The sequence below is a fragment of the Vidua chalybeata genome, chromosome 5 (genome assembly GCF_026979565.1).
Source record: "Vidua chalybeata isolate OUT-0048 chromosome 5, bVidCha1 merged haplotype, whole genome shotgun sequence".
In the NCBI taxonomy this organism is placed as follows: domain Eukaryota; kingdom Metazoa; phylum Chordata; class Aves; order Passeriformes; family Viduidae; genus Vidua; species Vidua chalybeata.
In genome coordinates, this window is record NC_071534.1 from 3,646,774 (window position 1) to 3,672,809 (window position 26,036).

The window sequence follows — 26,036 nt, forward strand, 5'->3', positions numbered from 1 at the left end:
ACAATAATCTGACATCTGGAGAGTGAGCTGGTGGCTCTAGTTTCTAGCCAGGTTTCAATTTATGTTTAAGATTTTATATTTCATCACAACTAAATTGGGCTAGTTTAAGTGTAATTAATGGTACTCACAATCCTGTACACATTTAATTATGGACCATTTCACCCACAGTACTGGAAAATATAGTTAAAACCTCAGACCTCAAAGTTTTATTGAAGACTTTCAGAATTTGAGGCTGTTATCTGACATAAAATATATTTTTCAAATCTCACACTGGGTGAAGTAATACGATAAATTATGGCTAGACAAAACTTATAGATTCTGCCAGAAAGTGGACAGGGCAAAACATCTGATGACAATTTAATGAAAGAACACTATTGGGAATATAGACTTAAAACAGGGCATAAGAACAAGAATTTCCTGTTGCTTAGTTATGATCCTGGGTTCTTGGCTTTGTCTTCCCTTTGGCTGCTGTGCTGTTTCTTCTCCTCCTTCATAGACACCTGTACAGCAATAATTTTTTTTCAAGAAATGCTGACCTCCCTTATTTAGAGACTCATGTGGTTCTAAACCAGGTTTTAACACTTGTATTTCAAAAAGTAAGTTTAATGATTGTGAAAATTGCTGGGCCAAGAGTACTTGAGCATTAAGTCTTACATCTGCTGAAGCAGATCACTACACAAGACACACACAGCAGATAATACAGGCCACTCTTTCTAGAAAAAGAGGTAAAGCCATTCTCCCCAGTGCATAATCCACTCCCATTGCTGAAGACTGTCAGCAATGAATGGATTTAACAAAATGCTGCTCCACTTGGCATTTGTCTTAGGTTTGCTCCTGCAAAAATGAATAGGAAATCCACCACTGATTTTGAGGATAATGAAAATCCTAGCCAAAATGTCAATTTTGTGAGTGCCATGTGACTGAGATGGAGATGGGTTTCTAAGAGTGATGGTGAGGTGCTTTCTTCCTGTCTGATCCAAAATCTGCTGAAAGACTTCCATGGACTTCACAGGCTTTGGATCAGGTTTCCAGAATTCTGAGCTGTGCATGAAACCGGCACTGCAGCAGGACCAAAGAAGGAGGATTCTTTAATTTCTAGCCAAAATATGTGACAATGTATGCCAGTGTCATCTGCACCCCTGTTACGCTGCTGAGGGTTCAGGTCCTCCCAAGGAAGTGTGATAAAAAATGTGGAGGTGAGGAAGAGAGCCACTGGCTTCTCTGGCCTGAAGTTAGTCCACGGTCAGCTCTGGGTCCAAACTCAGCCTCAAGGTGTGGAAAAAATGAAAAATTAAATTTTCTTATAGTGGGAGTGGTATTTTACTATTTACAATATAAAAGAAACAAATAACCCCAACAATAATAATAAAAACTGTACAAAGATTGTTAGGAAAAAATCCATCAGTGGTAGTTATATTTCCTGCTTCAGCAACACCTTTCCCCTGGGTCTGCTACAGTGCCGTATCCAAGTTAATGAATTAACTCTTAAAAGCATAATCACTGAAAGAATCTGTGTATTATTAAGCCTGTTTGTTAAATCAAATTCCAATATTTCAATTTTCAGCTCATAAAGTATTATTTTAGAATCTAAAACCAAAAATGGGTCCAGTTTTGAAATGGGCTGAACCTAGAGCTTTCTAACACAATGCAAAATACTGTGATTGCCTTGTGTAAATGACCTACAATGCCATGTCTCTTCCCTTCGTGCAACACATGACACTCCACATCTCAGATGACTCTCCAAAGAAGACAACTGGTTTAAATTGTCTTAATTTCTATGCTCTACTAACATTAAGCCATTGAGAACAGGTGGCTCAGGAAATTGCTACTGCAATTCAAACCACCTCCCACGTGGAGTGGCACAAATGTAGCTCACAATCAAGACTTCCTATCAGTGGCCGTTTTCCATCCCATGGGAAGCGAGTTGGTGGCCTCGGCCCGGGGCGTATTGCAGGCAGGTGCACACATTACTGCTGCCTCCAGCACAGCTGGCAGTAAATGGTCACTGTTTGCAGCTCCAGCAGGCAGGCCAAGGACCAGAGAAGCTTTTGATGGAAGTGCCACGTTTGGTCTAGAGGCTGTCTTCTCAAAAAAGTCTGCACAGTCATGGCAGGGTAAGGTCAACAAAGGCTCGCAGAACTAACAAGCAATCTGTCTCTTCTCAGTGAACCAAAAGCATCGGTATAAGAGTGGGTGAATCTGATTGTTTTTACCACAATTCAGTTTGTTTCACTTTGGTTTACTTCTCCCAGAAAATTGTAGAAATGTCTGCCAGTGGGAATACCAGAGAGCAGATATTCTGGAGAGGTTTTCTCTTTGTGAGGTTAGAGTGGGTCAAGATCATAAATACCCAGCTCTGCATCATGTGCTGTTTCAGAAGAAAATTTCTCTTTCCTATCCCAATGATGGAATTTAGGTTATTTTTGTTGATATGATTTCTCACATTTAGAGGTGATATGGAAAGTGAGCAAAACATCAGAATTCTAACAGTTCAAAACTCTTGCTTACTACTCAAAGTGGAGCACAAGGCTCCAAATCTCATCCACCCTGAGAAGTACACCAAGGAATGGGAAGGGTTGGGTTAGGGGACAGAAAATTAGGAAAAATACCTGAAAGGTCACAAAAACTGCTCAAGGAGGAGCTACAATCATAGCCAGCCTCCTGCTCACTCTGACCTCTTTCTTGGCAGTAAAAGGGTCAAAAGCAGCCAACTGTGTTTCGCAGGATCCTCTCAAAGCAGAAGAAACCTCTGCTCTCCTGCCCTCTGTTTGCCTTAGGCAACTGCTTGTTTGGCCTGTGTCCTGGGATTTGGATCAAAATATAAAGGAAATGGGACTCTATATTCTTTAGTGTACTTGTCTGAAGGTTGAACCCCCTCTGCCTTTTTTTTTTTTCCTCTCATTAATTAACTGAAACAGATAACACAGCAAACATCTCTGATCTCAAGAGACTTCTTATCAGTGCTCAGAGCAATGATGTGGAATTGTTTTGCCTGGGCTTGGGGAGGTCTACTGTGAGATCTGCTGACTGGATATTCCTTTGGAGTACATGAATTTTATATTGTGCTCAGCCAAGTCAGGAAGAGATTACAGCTCCACATTTAAATACTCTGACATGCTATTTAGGCTAGTATGTGATTAGTAAATTCACCAGGACCATGAATGGATGACATACCTGAGGAAAAACAAATTCTAAAAGAGCTTTTTCAGCAGAGCAGAATTCAGCATTTCATTTTGCAGGTGCAATCAAGGTGTCTTTGTGAGTACAATTAATTACACTTATGTATTCAGAAGTGATTAAACCCCTCCCAAGCTAATCTGTCATTTGTGAAGTCTACCTACATAACATGCCTGCTGAAGCTTCTGAAATAGAAAAATGGGGAAAAAATCGGAGATGCCCAGAATGGATATTCAGAGATAACCAGGAATGCTGGTTTGTATCTAGAACAGACAGGTGGATCATTAGCATAGCTCAGACTAACAGCAATAGAAGTCTCCAAGAAAAAAAGCTAAATCTGCAAAGTGAAGACACTTTGTAACTCAGCAGAATTTAGAACTGCTTTAGAAAGTTAATTGTTTAAGAACTGCTTATATAGACCAAAGAAAATTTGGAACATTTTTCCCATAATTTCTGTGTTTTTTCGTGGATGCAAATTCTTAAGTTTCTTTTTACTTTTCTCCTGTTGGGGACATTTTTACAGAAACAGTGCAGCTGTCATAACACTGTGAAGACAGCCAGAAAGAGTGACTCACAGCTTAAACAAGGTGAACTTCATCTTTGATTTCAGTTCCCTCTACTAGGACTGTTTCCATCTCCTACCACTAACTGTGGTGGTTTAGCTGCAGTATGGCAGAAGGTGGAAGATTTAGGCCTCAAAACAATTTCTTGAGTTGAAAATGAAAGAGAGAGGAAATTAAATTATTAATTATGCACAGGTACAAATCCAAGTGCAGGTAGATTGAATCAGCAGTGCTTCAAATACTACGTATTCCCCATGGCTGGGCTCACAGGCACTTTTTACCCAATCAGACACCAGGTAATCTTTAACAACATTTCTGTATGGTCCTTGAGCGCACCTCTGATAGAACAGATCCCTTTCCCTGTCAGCTGATCATCATCCCCCACTAGTGCTGACATCCTTACCTGCTGGGCAGAGTATCCACCTGGAGGAATGAGGAGTGTGTGTTTCAAAACTGTACCAGAGCATCACTCTCCAGATATGCAAACACAGACTATTGCCCAACACTTCATTACCGGGACTTTCTCCACGCTTCCATTACGGCGTGGAAACCCTTCTTCTTGCAGCAGCTGTCACAGTGGCTTGTCTCTTCAAGGGAGGCATGAAGATAGAAATAATACCTCCTGCAGACTTTCTATTACCTGTCTCTTTGCCAGATGGCCAAAGGTGGATCTTTTTCCCCAGTCCCACTGCTGCCCTTCCTATTCTTGCTGGCCCAAGTACTGAGGACATCATTTCTATGAGGCACCAGGTCCTCTCTCCTGCTCAGACATAATTTTCCCTCTTTTGATCAAAAGACAAGGGACTTCAGGGCTACTGTTGCCTACTCAGGCAACAGGTACAGGCTCTAATCAAACTAATTTAGAGCTCATCAAAGGAGGCAGGATGGTAGAAACAAAAAGAGGATGCATAAAAGTCCTCATACCATATTTATCCATGTACGCAGAATGTCTGTAGCCCCCAGTCATGCCCAAATATGGAACTAGAAGCCTAATCCCTGAAGATTTTTTTTTAATCTTGTAAGGAATGTTTGCTGGCTTGATTCCTTAAATTATGTGTCTCCCCAGGGGTAGTAAAAATGTTAACTACTGGGGACAATACCCATTGTTTTTAATCAAAGCTACTAAAATGATGCTTAGCAGCAAGGGTTGTACTGCAGAACTGAAATACAGCTAATTGGATGTCTCAAAAATGGACTTCTCCTGCTTCTCTGTTCATCCTTGGAAAAGGTCAGAGGGAAATGATCTTTTCTCCCTGCATCATGCCAAGTTTGCAATCTGCACAATAGACAAGATGGGCTTACTGAAGAAGAAACGTGCCCAAGACTCTCTCCAGGGAAAATAGTCTCCTGGTAGGCTGTGCTTTAGATATTCTAAACAATGTGAAAATTTCTCCTGTGAGAAGACATAATTTGGCAGGAATCTCATCCTACAGATGTAAGGGGATTTGTCTCATGCTTTCATTCCTCCTTCAGTCCTACTGACTCTTCCAGAAATTCTACTATAATCCCCTTCTATGGTGTGTGGATTGCTTTGCCCACAGGAGAGCTCAGCGCTGTCCTCTTCCCACAGTGTACAGGTAGAGGAATGTGTTACAGACAAGAAATTGTCTTATATTCCTTTGATTTAGTCAAAAGATTCCTTCTGTGATACTAGGAATGCTGTATTTTGCTATTGGCACAGCAATAGCCTAGGGCTTCTCTTAAGGTTCTTGAGATCAACCCGCCACTGACCGTTGTTTTGGTAACCAGAGAGTAGGAATAGAAAGGCAAAATTTTAAAAATAAACAATAATAAAACATTTTCCTGGTACTGCTTACCCGCTAAGTACACCGAGAACCAAGTTAAGTACAAAAAATGACCCTATGATGATTAGTGTAACAAAATAGATCCAGGGCCAGTCCCTTCCTATGGCATCATTGACCTGGAAGAGTGGAATGATAATTAGTGAGACAAGCTCAGATTCTGAGCACTGCAAGGCTCCAGCCAAAGAGATCCCAAGTCACCAGCAGTAAGGCTCTTCAATAGCCAGTTTTCTGGAAATTTATGACAGGTTGACATAAATAATTTTGAAGACCCTGAGGTTGAATTTCTCTGTCAGGGAATAACACCGCTTTTGTTACCTGTATTGTTATTTGCAATATTTGAACATTTTGTCAAAGTATTTCAGAGCTGATGTGAAGCTTCCTTGGATTCAGATTTTTAATCCCTCTGAAAGTATCCTGGTGACAGGGAAGAACCCTTATTATGGAGTCTTGCCCTGTAGCATTGGAAAAAGGACACCAAAACTGTCAGCTTACCCGCTCAACACACCAAGAACCAGATTTAGAACGAAAAAGGATCCAAAGATGACCAGACTGACAAAATACACCCATGGTAACTCATAGCCCATAGCGTCCTGCATCTGGAAAGACGAAGGAAAGTTAGAAGACAGAGAGGGAAAGCAGAAATGATTAGGCAAAGGAGCAGATGGAAAGGTTTGTAAACAGAGCCTGTGGTTGGTTTACACATAATCATACCAAGTGTGTTCTTTCTGATGTGGCCACTCCTTTGATTGTTTTTTTCATCTATTTCCTCACTGACCTATTATTAGTCAGTGACTAATGCAGCCTAAGATATAATAATGTGCCCTACTGGCACTTCCTTGGATGCTCAAAACTGTGAACTTACTTCTTGGAATTTACTTAAAACATCACAAAGGGTCCACCCCATCAATTCTAAACTTGGCTGCTCACATACATGACCCTCTGCTGCCAGGGAAAATACTTCTAGTGTTTGGCAGGCATTGCCACAGTGTACTGTCAGACCACATTTACTTCCCACGCGTAGCTCAGGCACACCAGAGAGGAGCAGGTGGGAACTGGGCAAATACTGATCTTTCCCTGGCAGTGCTCTGGGAATCTTCACAGTTTACCACAGTGAGGGCAGTGGCTTTGTTCTTTCAAGGAAGGTCTTTTCAAGGCCCACCATGTTATGACCTGGTCAAGTGCTTTCTAGATCTTCCTCACAAGCTTCGTTCTCTTGTCCTGAAGGATGATTCACTTATCAAAACACAATTCCTACACAACAGAATACTAAGAGAATCTGAGAGTATAAACTGGATGACACTGATTTCACACTACTTCAAGCATCTGCACATGAAGCAGGGAGACTTATCTTAGCACCAGAATCTGTATTCTATGAGGTCTAGTTGTAGCCCACAATAAGATCTTGTATATGTTCTAAAAGCATCTAGTACATAAATGCTATTTCATCTTGAAATCTCCTTCAAAGTTCAAAATTTTGGAAAGTTGCTGGATATCTTAATAGAATCTCACTTTTATAATGGTATCAAAAATACCAGAGTTTCTTCTTTACTCTTCATAAACAATTATATTTGGATCCAGAAATAGCACCATTAAAGAAACAGATGGTGGTTAACATTTTCAGGAGCACTAAATTGATTTATGAACATAAACTGCAGAATTTAAAGTACCTAAAGGCATAAAGAAATCTACCTTCCTTTGTTTTTCACTATTTCAAAATTTTTTCTTCTCTTTCCAGGAAAATGCTCTTTCCTTTGCAACCTAAACATTTGCTGGAGTCACAGAAGAAATATCCTTCCATACACGGGGAATGAGACACACTTCAGGGGAGGTAATTTCACTCAATATTCATAACAACTCAGGGAAGGAATTTCAGACCTTCAATAAGACAAGGCAGGAGAGTAACACTAATATAATCAATTCTTGGTGGACGGAAGCCCATTATCTATTTTTCTTCCAAAGCAGAGTCACTAAAGTTCTTGTCTGGCAATAGTCCACAGTCAATGGACTGATCCAGAACTCCATCTCAGGGCTCCTTCAGCTGTGACTGAACTGAAGTAGACTCATTAAAAAACAAGCTCAAAATCTGCCTCTGTGAAAACAGTTCAACAGCTCCTTCCTCACAGAATAAATACATTTGGTGGGCAGAAGAGTACCTGAGCTGCTAACATTCCCTAAGCATAGTAAACTTTTTATAGTTTTGCAGAATTTTTCAGTTAGTTTATAAATCATACTAATTACTCTTTATGCTTGCAAGCCACATTTCATCCCATGTGACCAAAAAGTAGCACCCCTGGTGTCTGCTGCACATCAGGGCTTTAATGAGAACAAAGCATCCTCGAGTATAAAGATGGAAGCAAAAATTCACCTGAGATCCTAGCTGGGAAACCAGGAAGGCAAAATGTAAACACCCAGGCTGGAATTAAGTAAAGAAATGAGATTTAACACCCTCTCTCTCCTACAAAGAATACCAATATCTATTTAAAGCAATCTGCACAAAAAATGAGTATGGATGACTGAAAAACTACCATAAGAATTTACCACTGTGGGCACAATGATGAATTGACATCCCTCTAATTATGATAGATGGTGATAAAAAAGCCTGAGCTGCACGGCATTTATCTATCATCAGTTTGGGATTTTTTGTCAGCTGGGAAAGTCAGCTGGAAAAGTAGAACTTCTCAAAGCTGTGGTACAAGAGAATTGTAAAGAGCAAATGCCAGCGTGCCAGGTACAGAGGTCAGATGCATGTCAGGAGAAGGACAAACCTTCCCTGGCATGGAGAAATTTCCAGATGGCAAGAAGCTTCCACCATGTCCTGGTAAAGTATATAACTAGAATATAGTGTACTCTGTTATTCCCAATGCCTGCACAATTGCATAACAATTGTACCAGCTAGCATCAGCACAAATTAGCCCTGCAAAGCAGACCTGCATTCTGGTACAGGAGAGCATTTGGGACTTCTCAGACTGAAAATTTCAGAGGTCAGCTTTTCACCTCCTTTTTATTGCACATTTATATACGTAACAGAGAAGCTGAGGGACAGAGACAGCTAGAGCTTCTCAAGCAGAGAGAAACTGTCAGTATTTGGCAGATGGCTGAGTCTGTCTCTGTTGCTGGACTTGCCTATGTTTGGTGCTCTCATTTTTTTTTGTTTTGTTTTTTAGTAGCAGGTGAGATTATTCCATTATTATGAAGTGAGATTATTCCTGTGGGACTGACCCACAGGTGACAGGAATGCATGTTATATGATTATATAATGTTAAGTGCTCATTAAATTATGTAAAAACCTCCCTGCAATAAGGAAACAGTACACTGTGAGCTTACTGCTTGCTCCTGGAAAACAGCTGCAGGAGAAATGCAGAGAAATAGGTTGTTTGGTGAAAACTGGGGGAAAAAGAATAGGAATAGACTTACTCAAAACAGTAACAGCAAAGCCAGGAGTGTTGCCTTTTGCACCCTCCTGAGTGCAGAAAATGAAGTCTGCAAACCTATTTTGTACTGTTTTCCCCAGTGAACAGGAATCACCTCAGTTATAGGTTACCTCTCCAGGATGAACAACTCCTGGTACACAGCTCAGTTCTGTGGTGCATGCGTGCAACGCTTCTCCCTGAGTGCTTACTACTAACCCTAGGAATCCCAACAGAAAAGGCAGATCACCTTCTAAATTCACAGTTCTAAACAAAGACTATAATATCAACCAGTGTAGGTCCAAATTATAACTTTCAGTCCAGGTGATTGCAACCTGATGCCAACTTAAGCATGTGTGGAACAATAGTTACGTCAGCTGGAAGCTCAGAATCAGTGGGAAGCTGCAGATTGTCATTTATGGAAATAATTCTGCTTTCTGAGTCAAACTGCCCGACCTATCACAGCTCACATCTCAACACATACATATCACTGCTCTCAACAGTGAGGAAGCTGGCACATTTCAGAGCATCCATGCATCATCTCTCAGAGATCTTGGAGATAAGGATTCCTTCTCATTATTGTTTCCTACATACTCTCTCTGGCACTGTGGGGACATCATTTGGCTCATTATGCCTCAGCTTTCCAATCTGCAAAGTGGGAAAGTAGCCTGCCTCACTGGGTACTGTCAAAGAAACCACTCAGTTTTGTGACAAAAGGAGGTCATTTCAGCATATACAAGGTCTGTAGGAAGAGCTCCATCTTTGCCAAGCACCCTTAACTGCTACTATGCCTATAACATTCCATCAAAGGCTTTTCTCTCAATGGTACAGGTAATCACCTAGAAATAACACCAGGGTTTCTAATTCTGTATTCTGCTGATCTCAATTACTATCAGCAGTTTCAGTAGGAGCCAAGGAATAAAAGTCTTTCTTACCAGACCTTTGTGCCTTTGTCTTCTGGTTCTTCAGAAGACACAGGTGAAATGACATTGGCAAGGCCTCAGGAGACATTCATGCATTAGTTGTTTGGTCATTTTTTTTTCTTTCCCAGGGATAATAGTCTGGCACATTTGCAAGTGTCTTATTCCTTGAGACCACAGGCACCATATTTCCAAGACAATGTTAGAGACATATAACCCATTACCACAGTGGTTGAGCATCACCAAGCACAGGCTTTCAGTCACTTAATGGTGGGGGGGCAGGCACAATTCACTAAATTCTGCTGACTTTACAATTCACACACTCACACCCTGACACTCTGTGGTGAATGTCTTTCAAAAACAACAGAGGGTCACAGGAAAAGTTTAATCCATCAGAAAAGGGCAGCTGGAAACCAGTCAATGGAAAGCAGCAATAAAAAATGAAATCTGCCTTGTTCGGTGCACAGTGCTGGAGACCTGCAGCTTAATGTAAATTAGGGCACCTGGGCTAGGCTTCTGTTCCTCAAATTAATTGTTAATTGATTTCGAATGACTATAGAATGGTGTGATAACACTTTCTGAAATGCTAGTACTACAAGTATTCTATAATGAAGTGTAGTATTCTATAAGGAAGTGTATAACCTTTCACAGAGTAACATTCATTGAGAGGAGCAGCATATTTAATAAAATTAAAGGGCAGCAAATTTGGAAATTTTGCATAGAAATGCTATTTTCTGTAACCTATCTGTAGAATTTACTGCCTCAGAAAACAGCCTAGGCAAAACTAATGGCTATGGCCAGTAGGAAGATCTCTAGCTGAAACCAAGTCTTTCTTGTGACAATGTAAAATTGCAGAGTATTGGGAGCAGGAGACAGCAGAAATAAGAGATAACACATAACTGTCACTAAATCTGTCCTCCAGCTTGAAGCCTTTATTTTAAAAACTATCTTTTTCAGGAACAGTATTTAAGCACCTTCTTAACTTTTGGGATGGGTAGAAGTCATTTCCTCAGCTAAGATCAAAGATCTTGTGGTAGGCTACTGGCAGGCAGAGCTCAGGGGATGCAGAAAGGGCCATGCTGGTATTGATGAGATATTGGGATATTTGTCATTGATCAAAGAGGTTTTGCTTCAAACACAAATTTTACTTTTCCACCTCCTCTTTCCTTCTCTTCCCATGAATATTTGAGTGAATGCATTTCATTCACATATAACCTCATGGAACTAAAACTTTAAACTCTGCTAATAATAATTATATATAATTATATTATAATAATTACATATAATACATTATGATATATTTATATAATACACAGAGGATGGTGCTTTACTCTTCACAGCTATAGTTGAGTTGACAATATTAAAGAAAAAAAGTATCCATATCATAGACAGGAGGCAAATCCTACATCTCAGACTAGGATTATGTGACCTCAGAAGTAGAGCACTCCTACTCTTACACTATTTTCTTTGGCTTCCTTTGTATCTTCACATTGACTTCATCATCATTAAATCTTTTCTTTGTTTCTGCAACTTCACTACTTTTGAAATTTGCACTCATACAGTCAGGGAACAAAAAAGATGTCATAAATCCAGGTGATCCTTCAGAAATAATTAAGGCAGGCTGAATTTCCTATAAAGTGTCTGAATAAATCTGTCTGGTGAAGAAGCAAAACTTTGAAAGATCTACCTTTCCTCATGTTAGACATATTGCATCAGCAGATACAGAACAAAATATTCATCCCAAATGAGAAAAATTATATTGCTGGCAGTTCCTAACAACATCTAACTATCAACCGTAACTGGTGGCAGCAGGATTTTTGAGGCTGCTCTACAAAGAAAATAAAAAATATTTTGCTCAACAAAACAATATCGTCTGGGTAACTTCTGAACTGCAGACCAGATTTGGGCTTAAGAACCTTTGGGCTCTGCAGTACTTTGAGTCTTTACCTTGAAAGCTCTTGGGAGTTATCAGAGGACGTGTGACAAGGAGGTTTGACTCCCATCTTTCTCTCAGCTTCTGCTTAGAGATCTGAGACATCTGGGAATTGTCTCATTTGGTCATGCTCTTACCTTGTAGGTGGGTAATAGGATTGTGACTGCTGAGACTGTGACACAAATAAATCAACCCCTAAATATGCAGAAATTTAGTGTTGGCAGCTCTGGTAATGAATCCTGTAAATTATGGTTTTATCTGATTTCTAAACTGTACACTTCTTATGTTATAATGGGGCTTTTTAATGTAATAATTGTGATAATTATATTAACTATGCAATTTTTAATGTATTGTAAACCTTGCTGTTTTAACAAGGAAATTGCTTATTATTATTATTCACAATTTCGAATTTTACAAATCTGTAAATGCTTAAAAGGAGCCCCAGAAATATATCAATGAGGTGGCACAGAATTAAAGGTTGAGTTACAAGGGACACAGTACTAAAATTGACTTTCTCTTTATGAGAGGCTCAGTAAGCACTTTTTCCAACCTGTGGGGCAAAATAGGAGATTGTTTCCTTAGCACTGAAATCCTGCATTTCCTGAACCTGCAGGTCTGTTTGGAGCCTGAATGCTGTGAGGCTGCTGTGTATCATGTCAATAAAGACATGAAAAAAGGCATACTTTTACTTCATAAGTTCCTGGTTGCTCTCCACATACACTTCAATTAAGTCTATAGACACAACATACGTTCATCTGACTTCACCATTCAGAAAAGGAGCAAAGAAAGGATCATATTTCCTGTTAACCCAGCACTGTATCCTAAAAAGTGGATTTAGTGCATTATTACACCAAGCATGCAGATTCCACCTTGCAGATCCTCCATTATTTAAGACCTAATTCATTGTCTTTGCTCGGTTGGTTTTTAATCCAGCAATCATGTATGTGCATAATTTAAGGCACATAAATGAATAATTCCATTGAGGCCAATGGTCAATATTATTTTTACCAGTGGAAGTGAGTTGATATGCACAAGTGCTTTGCTTGAATAGGCTGGGGCACAGGACTGGGAGGAATGTATGATTAGGAGTTAATTTTCAGAAATTCCTCGGGAAAAAATCGAAGCTTAATGTACATAGTGACTAAAAAATGACAAAAAACATTTAAGCATTTCCATCTATAAATTCGAGTGCATCATGAAAAGTATTATCATCTTGTTGACCTGGAATAGTCTTTCAGATGTTCTGAGTCTTTAGGACAGGTGAAAAGGAGTAGGAAAGTAAGGTCTCAGAGCAGACTCGAGAGAGAGAGATGGGGGTAAAGAAATTACAAAAAGCCCTAACTTTCTAATAAGAAAAAATGTAAAAACTAAAATAAACTAGACTTATTGACTTAGGAGCAATGGTTTAAAACACAGGCAAAGGCCTCCAGATGTCTTTGCTTTTAGTCTGGGTAGAATTTCTTGCTATGCATCAACACCCTAATAATCTTAGAGGGACTCTGAGCCACAGTCACTCCTTAAAACTGTTCCTAAATGGTTCACTTTTTGTAGCTGGTGCTGTCAGATGGATGCAAAGGAGACACCAGAGACTTCAACTCAGCTTCAGTTTGAACAGATGACAATCAAAGGAACAAGCATCACTTGATCAGCTGGTCTTGTTTTGACAGTCACATTTCTTTTATTTTGAAGTACTGAAGGAAAAGGGAAATTTTAAGCTGTCTTCTCTGAGCTCTTAAGGCTCTACTTACTGTGCTACCTCGACTATGGAATTTTACTAATTCTGTATGTGCATTCTCGAGGTACATATAAATACCTATAACTTTATTCAGTGTCTTCATGAGAAAGGCAAGACAGAGCTGGGTGAAGACAAGGGCACAGGGATCATGAACCAGGGCAGAGAATGCTCCAGACAGGTTATTCTGCCATACAGCCACTGTAGGATAAAAAAGAATAATGTAGGCAAGATTCATCATATGTTGGAAAAATAAGAGGGCTCCTATGTGTAGCTTGGTTCCCCAGTCATTTTGTATACTCTGTAGTGATGGAAAGAGCAAATTAAAATTTCACTCTGAGGCAGAAAGATTGGCAATTTGTACAGAATTCTCTGCAGGAGCTAAATGGAGCCATTGACTGAGAAAGGACTGCCTTGATGAGGACAACAGAAACATCAAGATTAATTTGCAACAGAGAACCCTTGAGAAAAAAAAAAAAAAAAATCAAAGACTCTGCAGCAATGGAAGTTGAGTCCAGAAGAGAGAAGGGGAAGGTGGCAGACAGATCTGAGAATGAGGAGTCTGCTGAGGTTGCTTCTTCACCTCTCCTAACGAAGATTGAAGGTCTTCAAAGATGTTGAATCTGCTATAAATGTCCTCACCCAAGGACACCTGCCCTGATCCAGATGAAGCATAACTTGTGGTTTATTAATTAAAAGCTTTTGGTATAGCTACAGTTCATTCCTACACTGCCTGATCTCCCTGACAAGAGGGTGCAGTCTCCAGAAGTGCCCAAGCTTCCCCACACAGCGCTGCACAGAAGACAAATGGAAGCAGTGCTGGGGCTCAATCTCCAGAGCCATGAGAGAACACACTCCTACAGGAGATACACCTTGACTGGCTTGAGCTTCCTGGGGGCACTGTGCAAAGGCAGGAGTCCCACAGAAGAGTCCTACCAGGTTGCTGCTACCTGCTCAAGAGCAAGGTGGGAGCTCTGCCTCAGAACCAGGTCACTGCTTGATGGAAAATTGGAAAACATGTGAAATATCTCGTATGAGCTTTTCTAAAGTTATACAGGAATGCTATTTTGCTGTTACATGGAGCAAACCATGTCTGCTTTAGTTGCATACGGTTTGAGGGAAGTGCATTGCTACGAGTAGAATTTGCCACACTTATTTTTTATAGCAGCACATTTTCATCACTCATTAAATACAGGCCCCTTTTCAAGGATATGCACATTTTATCAGCTGGGAAAGACTGTATAAAGTCAGAGAAGCATAGAAAAAGACCAAACTTTTATCCTTCTAGTCCTAGATGACTGATACTGACTGTATGTTGTCACTGAATCCTTCCACTCTGTTTTTTAGCTCTCAGTATATAAGCACTGAACTCCACAACATTATTTCACTCGTTAGTAAAGTTCCACATTCATATTTCATCTGTTTTCAGCTTGGGTGCACATTGTTTTTTACAGTCTGATGTTCTTTACCAGATCCAGCCGTTATAAAAAAACCCAAGGTCTCTGTCTGAGGGTAAGGAAGAGAATTACAGCTTGCATTCAAATACCAGCAGGTCAAAATGTCTGTGGTACACAATGGTTCACCTGAGCTGCTTTCCACTGCAAGGTAGTTCTATTGAAAACCTGATCCCATACTTCTCTAGCACAGCAGTTTGTGTTTGCAGGAGAGGTAGGGAATCACAGAACCATTAAGGCTGGAAAAGACCTCTGAAGATTGAGTCCAACCACCAACCTAGAATCAACACCCTGTTCAGCACTAGAGGGGAAATGCTGAATGTGTTTAGCAGTGTCCTAGTTAAACCTGTGGTTTCAAATGGCCTTCACCCAAGTTTACTGTACAACTTCAACAGATGGCAAAGGCCATTTAACTTCACACTTTTCAAAATAAAGGAAAAAACTGTTAGGTTCTCCCTTCACTTAAAAAAATCCCAGCAGTGTTACTGGCCTTTGTTTTCACAGAGTGGCAACTTTTATTAGCAACTAATAGTGCTCCAAAGGGACACGCATCACCATGGCAAATCAGCTATCTGAAGAGTGGATTTGCTGACAAAATCTCAGCATATTAAATTTTGTTAGTACAACTCCCTCTGGGAAATTCCTCTAGTCAGCTAGGGGAGGGGAAACAAAAATAATCAGGAATACATCCTCCCATCCCACCTGTAATTTTGTGCTTTCTTGAGGGACTTCTCTGTTTTTCAGTGAAAACTGGAGGGTGCTACATATCTCTGCAGCATGTTTGGCAATACAGGGATTCTGAACTCCCACTAAAAACATCAGTTACACAGCAAGAAATCCTTACATCAAAGAAAAATTCTAAGCTCCAATAAAACTCTTGCTTTGCCACCTCACTCACTTTCACCAGGCTTAATATGTAAAAGAGAAAAAAAAATCGAATGTATCTCAATTCAGTTTAACATGGAACATGTTAACCAAAAGTGAAATATTGAAATTCAATTACTGCAAAGTGATAAAGCAACTCACATTCTAGAGCGTGCTGAAACGGCTGCACTTTGAGGATGCAAAAAATTCCCTGAAACTGTTCCCTCAGAAGTTAGTTGGTTTTTTTCAGTGGTGGCTCAGGTCACTCTGTCTGCTCTGAAGCTGTCTGGGTCACACAGACCAGTGGGGAAAGAACAGGCCAGACACAGACCCAGGCAGGGCTCTAGAAGACACGAGGCCAAGACTGAGCAGGTCTTCAGGACTTTCCACAAACACATCCTGCAGTCTGCTATGCCAAGCCCTTGCTCTTGGTCCATTCTGCTTGCTGATACAGATGACTGACAGATCATTTTCCCTACATCTTCTGTACTCAACAGCTGACATCAACAGTGATATTACTTTGGCCTGCTCAGCACTCTGCTCTTCATGGTTCCTGAAGAGTGGATCTGCTCAGAGGAGGTTCCTGCCATCGATCCACCTGCAGCGTTCTGCCAAAGCAGAGGGGCCATGAAGGCTCTGCTTTCTCTCATGTGACTGATTACCTGGGTGCTTGTTGAGCGAATTTGCAATTTACAGAAATGCCATGAAGTGACCTCCAAAAATTGTTTGGACTCGTGTGACTTAATCAGGATTTGAATTCAGCGCTCCAGAGGTAAAAGCCACAGAGCTTTATCTGAGTTGCCTTATTCCCACATAAGTTGTGACCCAAAACTGTTTTTTTTCCCCCTTTAAAAGGAAAAGGTTGGGTTTTGAAGAAGTCACCCAAGAGCCCAAAGGCTATTTAGCCACAGTTCTTTCATTAGAGCCACTGCAGCAGTTCCATCTCTTACTGCTACTCTGTTATGGAAAAACCTTTTTGCCCTTTAAAGTCTTTGGAAATTCACTCCAAAAGAATAAAGTGCTCAATTCAAGCATATGGTGGCCTATGATGATGGACTTCCAAATCTAAAAAGGTAATTTCATCTTAGAATTCTGGGATATCCCTTCCTGTCTCTGTTTATTTTGTGTTTATATTTGCATGGCTGACTATCCAGAAAGAATTTTCTGCCTGTATAACTGTATTGCTGTTTTATAAGTGCTTCTATTTATCTCAGTCCAGACTGATAGCAAATTCTTCCACAGCAACATCAGAACACTCCTGATTGCTGCATACACAGGAATATAAAAGCACGCACTATTCATTGATTTCCATAGTCAATTAAGCCCTTAAAAATAAAGATTATGAAAAACAGCACTGTAAGACATAGATAATCACTACCTTCTTTAAAAAGTCAAGGCAAGACTGTCAATTATTTTTTAACACTTGATCAGTATATCCCAAGTTCTTCCATATCCAGTTCACAATCTAGGAATCCTAAGAAAATTCTACATTTTAGATAATTAATCCAGTTTCCAGTTGTGAAATCACATACAAAATTCTCAAATAAAAGATAATAAACCTTTGTCTGATAGGCACTCAAGAGATATTGTAAAAGCTCTAGAGGTTTGCTGGAGAAATTACTACCAAAGAGCCTGAATGAGCTGCAACTGCATTACTGACAGACAAGACTACCCCTTCTCCTTTTCTTATGAGTCTTAGAAGCAGCACCAGGTAGGCAAGATCAACACAACAGCCTGACTTGCTGTAGATATGCTTTAAAAGTCAATAGAGTCGATGCTCTGTGGTGAATATTCATAGAATAGTTTGGGTTTGAAAGGACCCTTAAAGGCCATCGAGTCCAACCCCCTGCAGTGAAAAGAGAAAACTTCCACGAAATCAGGTTGCTCACAGCCCTGTCCAACCTGACCTTTAATGTTTCCAGGGGTGGGGAATCCATCACCTCTCTGGGCAACCTGTGCCAGAGTTTCCCACCCCCACTGTAAACATTTTCTTCCTTATATCTGACCTAAATCTGTCCACTTTCATCACTACATACCTTGTAAAGAGTGCCTCTCCAGATCCCTTGTAGGGCCCCTCTAGGTACTGGGAGGTTTCCCTGGAGCTCTCCTTCTGTTCTCCAGATTGAACAACCTCAACTCTCTTAGCCTTTCACAGAATCACAGAATTTCCTCATAGGAGAGCTCCTCCAGCCCTCTGATCATCTTCATGTCCCTCCTTTGCACTCACCCCAACAGCTCCATGTCCTGCCTGTGCTGGGGCCCCCAGGGCTGGAGGCAGCACTCAGGTGGGGTCTCACCAGAGCTGAGCAGAGGGGCAGAATCCCCTCCCTCCCCTGCTGCCCACAGTGCTGTGGATGCAGCCCAGGACACAGCTGTGTGCACATTGCTGGGTTATGTCCAGCCTCTCACCCACCAAAGCCCACAAGTCCTTCCCAGCAGGGAGACTGATACCTCTGATTGACTTCTAAGCTCCTCATTTTACACTTCTGGTCTCTGTATATTTTGGAAGACGTGCTCAATATTGTTTTTAGGTCTCCTATTTGGGTGCAGATCAGAGGGTTGGAGTTACAAGGAGGCAGTTCTAGAGTAGGCCATGGGTGCAGATAAACTACACCCTTATGGCCACTCATCATACTGAGCCCTCAAATCCTGCCCAGGCATAAGTCCCTCTGAAACCAATGAATAAAGCCAATATTAATGGACCAATTCTCTTTGCAGGCAGGAAGGACTTGATATTCACAGTAAGACTGGTGAAGATTTAATTGTATTGACCTTTGTCTTAAAAGCAAGATGTTGAAACAAGTTAAACTCAAAATAAACAACAATTTAATAAATGGTTCTATACCCATGACTTGTGTCCTGACCTTGGGCCTATTTCCTTGTCTTTTTCTTTCCCAGGGTCTAGATAATGAACCAGTCTGTTATTTGTGAATTTGTCTAGCAGATGTGGGTCCACAGCTAACAAATCTGATGATGTATTTTTCAGAAGGCATCAGTCATCATTTCTTGATAAAACTGGTGGTGGGGCTCAAGAAGTGCACCCTCAAACAGAGGCACTAAAAATCCTAAGTCGTGTAGAAATGTCCCAGTAGTTTAGCTCTCAGTTTTACAGCTCTGGGACAAAAGATTAAAAAAACAAGAACAGCCTCTGTGGTGACTAGACAGCAGCAATTAGGATACAGTCTAAAGAAGAACAAAAGAAGCAAGGAAAGTGAAAGGGCAACAGAAAGACAGGGCTATAAAAAAGGTCCTTCCTACACAGGAGCACTGGGCAGAGGGTCTCTATTAAACACCTCCCATAACCAACCCAAAAAAGCTTATTTTTAATAGAGAGTTTCTTTTTATATAGAGGAAGAGGGCCGCTAAGTCCAAAGTTGAGTTCTGAAGGGCTCATAAAGACTTCATTTCACACAACAAGTGTACTGAACAAATGTTCAGCAGCAGGTTTTCGTGGCAGGTGCCAACGAGTTACTCACTGCTGTTACTCATTTTCAAGTCAGTGGTACAGCAACTATTGCAGTTGCATGTGCAGTTGTTAACAAGGAAAAGGAAAACAGATTGAAGTCAGCATTTATGCAAATTAAATGTGTAAACTGCTTTTTCAGTGCTTTGATGCCCTGGCCCTTCAGTGCTCTGAACTATGGCCCCTCTTCCCTTACCCACCACTGCTACAGCAGATGGAGATGAAATAACCTCTGCAATCACAGCGATGGGTTGCTCACACTTGCATGCTTATTCTTTGTAAATTTTTCACATTCATGCAAACCCCTGCCAAAAAGATGATTAAACAAACCTCAACCCCACAACAATAAAAGCCCAGCATTTTCTTGGAGGGGCGGAGGTGGATGGGGAATAAACACCATGGAAACATGTAGACAGATATATTCTTAGAATCAGATCATTCTCTTTTGTGGAAAGCCTTACTAATTCAAGCTTAAGTGCTGCAAGAATAAAGGGTTAGAAGGAAAAACACAGCTGGCGAAAATTGGGGGTTGCAGCTCTGCGTTTAATGTCTTCCACTTTGTGGCAATATCTCTGAATTTCTCATGTCTTCCTCATTGGCTGCAACAGGCTGGAGGAGGGGGGTGAGAAAAGCTCACAGAATCTGTCAATGCTGTCAGCAAAGTAAATTACATCTGTTGTTCAATTTGTTCCATTTTGATTTCACGATGGGAACTGTAAGGGTGACTATAAGCCCGTGTTTCAAGCTGATTTAGCGACTCTTGAAAGTATGATCCCAAAGACTGAGAGGTGGAGGGAAGTTCCAGGACAGCCTGTTTAACCCATCTCATCTATATGTGTTTCTCTCTGCTCTCCCTGGGGATGTGATGCTCCTGAAGGTTTGCACTGATTCAATCTCCCTGAGTTGTGTCTCTCACTGCACTCTGGTGGCTCTACTGCACTATTTTAGACTATTATAAACTCATTTTCTTGCGTAGGGACTGGGGAAGACTAACAAGGATTTTTTAAATCTGAGAGAATCAACTTATTATGTGCCAGTTTGGACATCTCTTCCAGGGACAGGTTAGTGCCCTGGATGTCATCCAGGCTTGGCCTTAGTCCATCTAAAATAATACCACACTCTTAAGTTTACACTTAGAGCCTTGAGGTAAATTGTTCCTGGAGGCACTGCATGTTATTTTCAGAGACTCCACCAAGTATTCTGAAGTGTTGTCCAAATGACATGGGTCAGAGCCAAGACTCCTAAACTGATGGCAGGCTCAGGGTTGCTCAGTATTAATAATCTTCAAACAGATCAAGCAGAATTACTCAATCCTAGAATCCAAGCTGTAAGGGGAAAGCAGAACAACTCAGGACCAGGTTCTCCACTACCCAGCAACGTGCACAGCCCAATACAAGAACATATGGTTGTGTTTTGCAATTTCTCTGTGCTTTGTTTCCATTTATATGTACAATTGCTTAGATGCAGGGCAGTGGAGAGACCAGGCATGTAAAACTAAGGCTGCAGTGGATAGATTTGCATGCAGTGCCACAGGTCTCCAGCTGCAGAGCACATTTCACACAAAGATGAAAACCTTTTTAGAGACAGGGCACTGGCCAAATTGTATTTAACTCAGAAACAAAGCTTCCCCTGAAGGAGAGTAACAAACTGATTAAAAATAATTAAAAAGAAGATCCATTAGGGAAGGTTGAAAGAACTGAATCTCCTCAGATTAGAGAAAGATTAAGGGAAGACAAACAATGCCTACAAATATTTAAACACTATGTTATAAACTGCTCAGAGATTAATTTTCCTCCTTAGTCAACAAGACAATACAAAATAATGGACTGCAGCAGAGACTGATTACAAAATACCAAATGATTCCATTTGCAACATCTGGATTTTCATCTGCTGCTGGCAGTTTCCAAGACGGATGGGTCTTCAGAAAGGGGCCTTGGTGCCTGCACCAAGCGAGCTGCTAATGCTGGCTGATCATACATTGAGGAGAGTTTTGAGAATAATAACCTCAAATCCTTCTGTAATGCAGAGGAAAAGTTATAGTGTGACCTATCACAAGAGGTGCCTGTCTGCTCAGTGGCACTGTGGACTGACTGCCCATGAGACAAAGGCGCCTGTCATGGGGCAAAATAAACAAAATAAACAAAATAAACAAAATAAACAAAGTAAGACTGAGGCAGTACAGGAGATGTGTTTCTACAAACACTTAACACTCCCTTCAACAGAGATAAATTCTTCAGTGAAGAGTCAACAAGGCTGTTTTGCACAGATTTTCCTCCTGTTCAATACAGTTATTTCACATTAAAAATTTGGCTCTTTTAAAGTAATTATCCTACTTTCCATGACAGCAGTGGCAACCTGTTTTCCCTAACATTTTTCTTTCCCATTTCAAAAGAAACCAATCTACTCACAAGTCTTATCTGTTAACAGAGAGAGAGGAGATTGGAAAGTGCATTGATCTTAGTGATATCAAGTCCTTCTAGGCAACAAAAGTTTATTGCTCTCCTGTCTCTGATTATCTTTTTGTGAGGATGTGGAGCACAGGCTGGGAAATAGTACTCCATGAGAGAGGAGACAGGCTTCCCTGCACAGGAGGAAAGGCTGCACTGGGAAGCATGAAGAAGGAAGCAGGAAACTGAAGTTAAAACTTGAAGAGCTATTAAGTGAATTAGGAGTCTAGGGCTTGTGGAAGGTCACACAGCTTTCTAACTTTCAGACATGCAGCTTTAACCTTGCAAACTGTGGCACAGGATAGGCATTGGTTTCATGAAATGGCTACTATATTTTTCAGGGCAACATGCTGAAATGTGCTAAGCTCCCTCCATTCCCACTGAGAGGAATGCAGAGATCTAGGAATCTGTCAAAAGTTGGGCTGGTTTTTTGGGTTTTTTTTTGTTTGGTTTTTTTTTTTTTTCCCAGAAAATAAGAAGATATAACTGAGAAGCACTCATAGGAAAGTTCAAAGCAAGGGAATTGCTCCATCGTTTCAACACTTCCAGCCAAGTAATTCAGCCCAGAGCTTTATCTGTTGTTCTGCTGAGTTTTAGGTCAGGCACACATTTTCAGGTTTAAGAAGGGAGCAAAGAAAACACTCTGCATCCGCATGTATGTCCTTGGAAGACTACTCTTGACAGATATCAAGACCCTGATTAGGTATCTGTAAATCCTCATGTTCTACTATGACTGCATATGAGAAACCTCAACAGGACGATCAAGATTTTGCAAAATACAAAGTGAGATCCTGACCCTTTGAAATTAATGAGAATTTTGCCATTGACCCCACAGGACCCCAGATTCAAACCTTGTTATCTACCCTGAATTGCAGAGCAGCTAAAAACTTGACAGTCTGCTTGAGCTTTGAATTCTCAGCACTTTTAAATATTAGCTCATTAGCTTACATTGTTAAGTATAATGAATGACCTCTGAAAATCATCACCTAAAATTTTTGTCTGCAAAACTGTCCGGTTTGCAGCCAAAATTTTCTTACACTGTTTTCTATCTGTACTTTCAGTGTAAAATGTACAACAAACTCTGTATTTCTAAATTAAATAACTGTGAAGATTTACTTCCTTATAAAGCAAAATTTAATTTTTATGACCTCACTGTGGTTTCAGGAGATTTTTCAGAGCTGAGAAGAGAATAGCCTCCTATCTCTGCACCCTGTGGAGATGCAGCTCGCAATGGGTTGTCTATGACAAGTCCACTCTTCTTCAGCCAAAAAGGCAAAGATCAGGGAATAAAGTTGTGCATGAGTCAGACTGCAGTAAGGAAACAGTGGCTCACAGTAAGTTTAAGGTAGATATTTGTATCCTACCTCACTAAAATTCTTCCTTCAGCAACTGAAATGTTGCATCTTTTCTATCCTTTACTATCCAGAGTAGTCTTCCTTTTGATCTGGCTAAATTAAGCTAGAATGCCCTGGCCATGGACTCTAAATCTGACTGTGTAAACCACAGTAGATATGGTTGGAAATTACATGAAAGACAGTGGGAGTGTTTAGAGACTGTTCCTACACATAAATATAAAAGCAATAGTGTTTCTCCTAGGTGTGCCCTGCAGTAGGTGCCCAAGCAACACCTGCCCCCAGCATGGCACAGACTTCTCTGCAGAAGGAAATACCTCAGGCATCTCCCTGACCAAAAGGCAAACACTGATCAGAGCTGAGTTCTGTCTGCTTTGTCAATACTCCACAAAGAGGCAAAAGTCAGATGGGACAATAATATCCTTAGGATTGTTTCCAGCAGCTTAACCAAGAATGTCTGCCAGCTCAGGTGTTCAGGTATTTACTCAAACTTTGTATTTCATGGTCTTTAAACATAAGTGATACTTTTTTTTCTTTATGAAATAAATTCCCTCCTCCTCAATTACTGACATTTTTTTCTGCAGTGCTAACTCTTATCTTTTGTAGTCTTGTCTAGGAATAACTGGGAACTGATGATAACAAATATTTCTGCTCTTCCCAAAGAAAGCATTCTAACAATGTCATAATCTAAAAGGCTCACTATATGCATGCCCCTAAAAATAATGACCATCCATCTGTATTAATTTAAAGTCTAAGTTCAGCATTCTGTCTCCAAAGGAAAAAAAAAAGAACAGCTCAGGAAAGCAGTAAAAAAAAAAAAAAGCTGGCTGAATACCAAACAAAAGCCAACAACTAAAACCCAGTTTGCTGCAGGGACACCATGAAAATCAGACTGTCTGCTGCAGTCATGGTAGAAAATCTTTTGGATGTGAGTATATGCTTTTGGCTCCTGTTATTAGATAACTGATAATGAGTTAAACATGACTCATACCAAGTCATGAAAATGACATATGGGCCCTAAAGGGTGGGAATTGGGAGGGTCTTTCTTAGCAAATGTCTTTGGAGAAACTGATAACTTGTGGAGAGGTTTCACAATTCTGAATGGCATACAGGGCCAAAAATATTTTCATTTCTTCTTCCAATATCATTTACTCTTTCCCATTTCCCCTGTAAATAAATCCTCTCAATCACCCACATCATGGAGAAATATGAGCTAAATGTGGTAAAAAGATAGGTATGTTATATGTAGCCATAGTTGAACTGCAGAGCAGTTTCATTCAGTTTCTCTTCTGACTTTAACTCCTGCTCTTCTTTATTTTATTAATTTATGCCCTCTTTTCTAGTAATGGCAATTTTTTTTCTCTGAGACCCAGACTCCCATTGTGGTTTGATCTCTGCCCTTTATCTCAGGCATTAAAAGGAAGTTATAGTCACCATTCTAATCTAAGCTTAAGAAGATAAAGAGACAACTTCTAGCTGTTCCACACAGAGACCATCCTTTGTAGATAAGCTAAATCTTCAAAGGGAAATCTTGCAAACTCTAAATCACTTCTGGGTAGAAGGCAGCTTTGGGCTCATGTGTAAGAGAGAAGCTTGTTGACTAACAGTGCAAGCTGCCTCAGTCCAGATTATCCTTTTGTGTGCTTTGAGCCTTCTCAAGTCAAACTGCATCATGCATTTTAACACATCGTACCATCTGGAGATCCAGGTGTGTCATGGCATGCCAGACTTACAAGCTGGTGTGAGTCTGGGTCAGTCTTATACAGACAGCACTGTGCTGTGAATGAATGAAGTCCTAGGTCATGACATACTGCTGCAAAAGCTGATGGCCAGGGCTGCATCCAGAAACACATTTATCTATGATTTACTGGTGAAAGCCAAACTTGATATTAACTCCTACAGTATAGTTGCATTGCGTTGAATTTCCCAATACATTAGGAATTAAAAGGTACAAACTAAAGCTGCTGAAATGTCCAGAATTAGGACATTTCTATGTCTCCATTTCTATGACAGGTAATAGCATATTTTGGCTAAACATGAGAGCATGATTGACATGAGTACCAGAGCTAATAGCATTAGAATAAATTCTTCTATGACAAAAGTCATGATCAGGAGTACTGCTGGAATTTGTGAGGCCTTTCTTATAAAACCTATGAGCTGATCAGTGTAGTGCCTTTGTAACACAAATGTCATGGGTAGTGGTTGTCTGTCACAAATTCTTCTACATCAACAATCTGGAGATGTATGACATGTTTCACTCCTGCAGAGAGGGTCTTTCAATGACTTGCTGCTCAACCAAGGTACATTGCAAACCTTCAAATCAACAAGCCATCTGCCATAATTCAAAATGAAAATATCAATGGAAAGTCAACATTTACATTTGGCTTCATTGCACCAGATAACCCCTCCGCTTTACCAAAGAGTAAGCTGAGTTAATTGAAGCTCCATGCTAGCAACCATGCCTTCACTCTAGAGAGCAAGCAAGAAAGCTGAAGCCCCCAGGTTTCAACATAGCTGTGAGCACGAGCAGGACTCTCAGCCCATCATTTTCGGATACGTACCCAGTAGAGCACATCTGTCCAGCCCTCCATGGTGATGCACTGAAACACCGTGAGCATGGCAAAAGCAAAATTGTCAAAGTTGGTAATGCCATGCTTAGGTCCCTCCCAGCCCGCCTTGCACTCGGTGCCGTTCTGACACTGCCGCCCGTGGGCAGACTGGGGGGCACACGGAGACGGGTCATCTTCTGCAGGTGTATCTTAAAGGAGAGAAGGGGGAGAAAACAGCTGAAGGAAACCATTTGGCACACTGATAAGCAAGTGAAGGATATCAGATTTCAACAAATTTTGCAGTGAGTTTGACAGATTTCTCAGGAATACACAGGCAACTGCTCACTGTCGAGCTTCACTTTCTTTTTGC

General features: G+C 40.7%; 1 protein-coding gene across 2 annotated transcripts in view; it reads right to left on the reverse strand.

The window, feature by feature from the left end:
* CACNA1C (calcium voltage-gated channel subunit alpha1 C) overlaps positions 1 to 26,036 on the reverse strand; it is a 457,698-nt gene that overhangs the window by 138,033 nt on the left and 293,629 nt on the right. The window contains exons 7-8 of one of the 2 annotated variants that reach the window (XM_053943267.1): positions 25,679 to 25,875; positions 5,558 to 5,661 (exon numbers count right to left, since the gene is read on the reverse strand). In XM_053943267.1, coding sequence (XP_053799242.1) covers positions 5,558 to 5,661; positions 25,679 to 25,875 — 301 coding nt within the window. Of the gene's footprint in view, positions 1 to 5,557; positions 5,662 to 6,037; positions 6,142 to 25,678; positions 25,876 to 26,036 lie in introns of both variants that reach the window. The other variant, XM_053943268.1, reaches the window with a different exon arrangement.